Here is a 6,237-nt window from a genome sequence, read left to right on the forward strand (position 1 = left end):
AAAGTCTAGAGATGAGATACTAACAGGTCATTGGCCATGGAAGAAAATAAGATAGTCACTATGTACTGGTTCATTATGTAGCAATTTACTAATGAAGCCAGAAGCTGTTAATGTGGCTGTATTTAGCTCTGCACCTTCTAGATAGCTAGTTGATGCAGCTAATGTGCAGTTTGTTCCCTTGCACTTCCAACCTCAACTGATAAGAAACATTTGTCTCACTTACCTCAGGAGATCAAAACTCTCCCAGACCCCCACCCAAGCAGCAAGATCAAACGGCAGTAACATCAGTCTTAGTGTTGTGTGTATGCGTGTGTGAAAGACAGAACTGGTTTTCTTTTATTGTCTCAAAGTTTGCTTTCATGAGGCCTTTCTGATGCTAAGACTCTGACTGGCGACTACTATCTAGGAGGGTGAATGGTGGGTGTTGTTGTGCCACAGTACCTCTGCTTATGATTGCAAAGATAAGCAGAAGCAGAATGAGCAGTCTTTTTCAGGGGTGCTGCTCGAAGGAGCTGACCACTGCAGAAGGCGATAATGCTTGTGTCTGGCAACAGAGCCCCCCCCCTCCTTGCTGGCTTATCTGTGGGCCAGGAATGTCACAAAAGCTGGTTTTAAACCCTATTACAAAGTGTGTTTACCTGCTTGTTTGGAAGTTCAGTGTTTGCTCGAGATACGTTCCTGAAAATGCTGAGTCAAACTTCAAGGAAGAAGAAGAACCCCCACCGAAATGGGGGATAAAAGGCCCTCGCTAAACTGGGGACTTTGGAGACAAACTCCCAAAGACACCTTTGACGGAGAATTCCCTGAGGGGAAAACTTTGTCGGAAGAACCCCGGGACCGGCTTGCTGCGGAGCTCCCTGGCTGTCTCCCATCCCCCGCGGTGATCAGACGAGTTCCTGAGATCAACGGACCTATTGTGTACCTCGCTGGACCCACGGTGGTGACTATATCTCCTTTGCTATCTGCAAAGACTCCTTGCTTATATTTCCTACTTTCCCTATCGCCTACCTTCCCTTCCCCATCTCCCTAAAAACGGCTAGGACTTTAATAAACTGGTTGGACCAACATTTGAACCGTTGCTTCTTAATCTCACGCCGGGTATATACACAAAAGAACCTTGCCTCCCTCCTGTAAATTGGAGCGAGACATTTTTTATTGGCGTAGTCGGCAGGATGCCCGCCGTGAGAGTGTTGTCCTTCCAAAAACTCCAAAATTTTTCTGTATGTACCTCCTGGAGTTGCAAGGAGCGACAATTTTGGTAACTTAGATGTGAGCACCTCTCCAGGAAGACCGCTCCATATTCTGAAATTTTACTGCTTATGTGTTTACCTCTCGGGGACGTATGAATTAATTTTGACTATTTGCTTTTGTTTTGTACGTGTGAGCCTCCTCGGGAAGACTATTTCGCATTTTTGTGGTTTAAGTATCTAGTAACGTATTTTTGAATTTGAAAATTTTGTGTGTGCACCTCTTGGGGAAGTGAGGAAGTAATTTTTTGACGTTTGTGCTTCTCCAAGAAGTTTATTCCTTTCTGAGAAACCTAGAAGTGTTTTGTAACTTGTGTGGCTTTAAGCTTGAAGTTTTTCTGGCCTGACAGGGTAGCCAGGAGCGATTTAGGTGTTTACACTTTCTTTGTAAGTGTTGATTGGCCTTCTTAGTCTTTTGTGTAAGGAAGAAGTGCTTTGAGTAGTTGCTGGATTTGTTTTGCTAAGTGTTTGCCTCTCTGAGGAGATAAGGAGTCACCTCCTTCTCCCCCAGTGTAGATTTTGCTGCTTGTAGATTTCGTTGTCTAACTAGATAATGAGTGGAAGTATTGTCACTATGAAAAGTGAAAATGTGCTATTTGACCTTTTAGAAAAGCATGGTGCTCGGCCCTCTTTATCAGGGGTAGATTGGGCACGACAAAACTGGTATAACTTGCAGAGTGTTTCCGACCGCATTCGTGTTTTACAAAATGGGGCTCGTACCCGAGCCGGGAAAGGAAAATCGTTTATTTGTGCTGTACTCGGTGCTGCTTTAAAAGCTGCCGTGGAGTTCCGAGATGAAAAGCATTCGGCAGAAACCCAAACCATACAAGCATTACAGGAATCAGTTAAAGTAATGCAAGAATTGGTAAAAACTCTGCAGAATCAAATAGTGAACCTTGAAGAACAATTACAAAGAGAGCAACATAATACAGTTTTGTTGCAAATGGCTTTTAAGGAACTATTAACATATAAGAATACTAGCAATACTGCTGTCCATAATTTGCCTCAAGAAAAAACTTTTCCTCAGAAGGAACTACAAGGAATAAAGGAAGGGCTTGGCAAATTAGAGGACTCGCCAACCCAATTGCGTCCTTTGATAAAAACTGAATATACATTTGATAACAGTGAGGATCTGAACCCTCAAATGAATGTTAAAGAAATTCCCTTTTCTGCCACTGAATTAGCAAAACTGAAAAAAGATTTTAGCCGCTCTCCAAAGGAATCAGAGACGGAATATGTGTGGAGGATTAGTCTCACTGGTGGAGACCAAATACTGTTAACTGAAAAGGAAGCTGAAGGTTATTGGGGACCGGGAGTGTTTTTAACTACTGGTAACAACCGTGCTCCCTGGTCCCTAACACAAAGGGCTGCCTATTGGGCAGGTGGTCTTAACCCTTTAGAAAGGGGAGACCCTCTTGCTATTAATGGGACAGCTGATCAATTAGTGGAAAGTGTTCAAAAAGCTGCTTGTCTGCAAATGATGTATGATAGAAAGCTGCAGACACATCATGGATCACCTATGATGATGCCTGTTGATCCTGAACGGATGACTCCTTTAATCAGGGGGCTTCCAGAATCACTGAAACCTATAGGTATACAACTACAAGGAAAGATACAAGCTATGCCTCAGGGAGAAAGAACCCTGGCAGAATTAGAAGGAACTGGCACCTCAGGCCATTTGCAGTCGGGATATAAAGTATGGACATGGGGGGAGGTTGCCCAAGAGTTGATTAATTATGAAAGGAAATATGGGCCTGTGGCTTCTTCCAGTATATCTGAACCAGAGGAAGTAAGGCTCGCAGCAACCACCCTTGCTCCTAGGCCACCTAGCCCAAAGCACAGTGGAACTGGAAGGGTCTCACTGCCAGTAAGAACAGGTAGGCGGAATATTGATCATAAACGTAATCAATTCTGGACACTGGGCTGGCAAAAGGGTGTTCCACGAGATTTGATGAATGGATTACCCACAGTCAGGTTAGAGAAATTAGTTAACTGGTGGCCAGAACAAAAGCTCAAGGAAAGCTGATGCTTTCACCCCCCTCCCCCAGATGAGAGGGAGGTGGGGGGGGGGGGAGGCAGTGAAGGGTGGATGTTTGTTAACACCTTCTGTCCCAAGGCCTCCCCACTCCTGCCAATTGCCCCTGTGAGTCATGATCCAGTTGCTGATAAGCTAGGGAAACACTTATCTCTCCGGCCAGCTTGTGTCCACTGACTCAGCCAACATGAGGCCAGTTTCCCTAACCTTAATGAAATCCCTTAACAAATATCCTTAGAAGGCTAAGGACACCCCGAAAGAGGAATGTAAAATATACTCCTCGATGGATTGTTCTCTCAGTTTTTAATTGTATTAACAAAGCCCCAAAAGGGCAAGTTGTTGTCTTGTTTTATTTTTCAGAAGATCCCCGTGGGACCTTTGCTGAACAGAATGGCTCATAGCTGACTTTAACCATTTGTGTTTTGTGACAGAAAAGTTGAAGATGGGATTGTGCTAGAATTCTGAATATACCTCTTGATTACATATTTTGGTTGCAATAGTATTACGTTTTGTTTGTTGTGGTTGTGGACTGTGATTGATATCAGTCCTTGGATCTGTTAAAACTTCACAATTTGGTTCATAGTTTCTTTTTCAGGTCATTCTGGATTTCTGGTACTTTCTGCACAGTGATAACCATTCCTTCTGATCCCTTCTTTTACCCCTTTTTTTTGTCAAAGTGATTATGATTTGCATGTAACTCCTCCATGCTGTTTCCAAATTCCTAACAAATTGGGAAATGAGCCAAGGGACCCATCTAATATCTGTTAGATGTGGTCACAAATGAAATCTATCATAAAACCTTTGCACTGATGTTTTGCAGTGTCACATAAGTCCAGGAGTTCCATACAAAACATGGTTGTTGGAAAATGTCTAAGTTTTGATAAGAGATGTGTATGTTTCTGGGATTATCCCTTTTACCGTGGGGTATCCCACACACTGTCCTGTGAAAAGTTCGGTAGACTATTACAGTACTTTAACTTGCCAAACTAGTATTTATATCTCTCAGCAATTGAACTACTTTGGAAATGCTCAAGTGGACAGCAGCTGACACAAATACCCCTATTTATTTGTTTTACTTGTTTATTTGATACTATTGGTTATTGTCACTGTCTTTGTGATCTTTAAATGTTTATGGTATATATATAAGTATGGATTGCTAAAGGAAAGTTATATGGTACTAAGGGTGTTGTGGAAACTGAAGAGCTGTGTTGTTTGATCTGTGGGTTCTGAAGGGAATGGGACAAACTGCTTTGATGGTATAAGAAAGTGTAACTGTTAATGATACAGAAGTATAATTGAGGGTATGTGGAAGTGTAACTGAGGGTACAAATAGTGGAATAGCGTATGTAATGATAACAGAAGTAAGGGACTTGGACAAATTTGTTGATGGAGCTTGGAAATTGTGTGGAGGGGGAATTGTGGTGGTGGAATTGGGAGGAACGGTGGCAGCTGTACTAGAGCGTGATCTGAAGATCCCAGGATGAGTTTTGCCCCAGTGGACTGAATGCAACATGCACATAGCAGTGTAAAGATGTTTGTTTTCTGGTAGATACGGGTGCATCTCACTCTGTACTGCATCAAGAATTACTACCCTTAGATGATTTTTGTAACAAACAATAGGAATAAGTAACTGTAGCTCTAAATAACTTTTCTGAGTAGTTTGTATTGTAGAGAGATCTAATATAGTGGTTTGTTATGAGTGAATATATATTGATGGAAAATAATTATGGTTATCAATCAAGGTTTTGATTGAATGGTGATGATTGTTAACATTTAATTCCCCCATATCACCCATCCCTCTTTTCCCTTGTGCTTACTTTTTTTTTCCCCCTTTCCTCACCACCGTGAATGGTCATTTGTGCATCAATTTCAAGCAACCTTTGAGCCACGGGGTGGTGTGAAAGACAGAACTGGTTTTCTTTTATTGTCTCAAAGTTTGCTTTCATGAGGCCTTTCTGATGCTAAGACTCTGACTGGCGACTACTATCTAGGAGGGTGAATGGTGGGTGTTGTTGTGCCACAGTACCTCTGCTTATGATTGCAAAGATAAGCAGAAGCAGAATGAGCAGTCTTTTTCAGGGGTGCTGCTCGAAGGAGCTGACCACTGCAGAAGGCGATAATGCTTGTGTCTGGCAACAGAGCCCCCCCCCTCCTTGCTGGCTTATCTGTGGGCCAGGAATGTCACAAAAGCTGGTTTTAAACCCTATTACAAAGTGTGTTTACCTGCTTGTTTGGAAGTTCAGTGTTTGCTCGAGATACGTTCCTGAAAATGCTGAGTCAAACTTCAAGGAAGAAGAAGAACCCCCACCGAAATGGGGGATAAAAGGCCCTCGCTAAACTGGGGACTTTGGAGACAAACTCCCAAAGACACCTTTGACGGAGAATTCCCTGAGGGGAAAACTTTGTCGGAAGAACCCCGGGACCGGCTTGCTGCGGAGCTCCCTGGCTGTCTCCCATCCCCCGCGGTGATCAGACGAGTTCCTGAGATCAACGGACCTATTGTGTACCTCGCTGGACCCACGGTGGTGACTATATCTCTTTTGCTATCTGCAAAGACTCCTTGCTTATATTTCCTACTTTCCCTATCGCCTACCTTCCCTTCCCCATCTCCCTAAAAACGGCTAGGACTTTAATAAACTGGTTGGACCAACATTTGAACCGTTGCTTCTTAATCTCACGCCGGGTATATACACAAAAGAACCTTGCCTCCCTCCTGTAAATTGGAGCGAGACAGCGTGTGTTTTATTATTATTTTTTCAGACAGCTTTGCAATATTTTTAACTCTTTCTCAGCACTGTAGGTGCAGAGGAGCTTTATCACTTGGTGAATGAGGACAAAATAACTTAAACCGCATGCTTCAGTGAGAGTGAGGGGCTGACCTGCTGGAGGGGAGATCTGAAGAGAAGGAACTGAATGTCCTGGTGGGCAACTGAATGTCCTGGTGGGCAACATGTT

General features: G+C 43.2%; 1 protein-coding gene across 1 annotated transcript; it reads left to right on the forward strand.

Moving 5' to 3' along the window:
• Positions 1 to 316: 316 nt before the first annotated feature.
• LOC146762253 (uncharacterized) lies at positions 317 to 5,940 on the forward strand. The gene has a single exon (XM_085550011.1). The coding sequence runs from the start codon at positions 1,801 to 1,803 to the stop codon at positions 3,271 to 3,273; it is 1,473 nt and encodes a 490-aa protein (XP_085406137.1). The 5' UTR covers positions 317 to 1,800; the 3' UTR covers positions 3,274 to 5,940.
• Positions 5,941 to 6,237: the final 297 nt, after the last annotated feature.

Source organism: Coturnix japonica, chromosome 1 (genome assembly GCF_054131305.1).
Source record: "Coturnix japonica strain WE chromosome 1, WE-NBRP24, whole genome shotgun sequence".
Taxonomy (NCBI): Eukaryota; Metazoa; Chordata; class Aves; order Galliformes; family Phasianidae; genus Coturnix; species Coturnix japonica.

Bases quoted from the DNA above. Each gene is read 5' to 3' on its own strand.
- LOC146762253 (XM_085550011.1), top strand. From the start codon at position 1,801: ATGAGTGGAAGTATTGTCACTATGAAAAGTGAAAATGTGCTATTTGAC.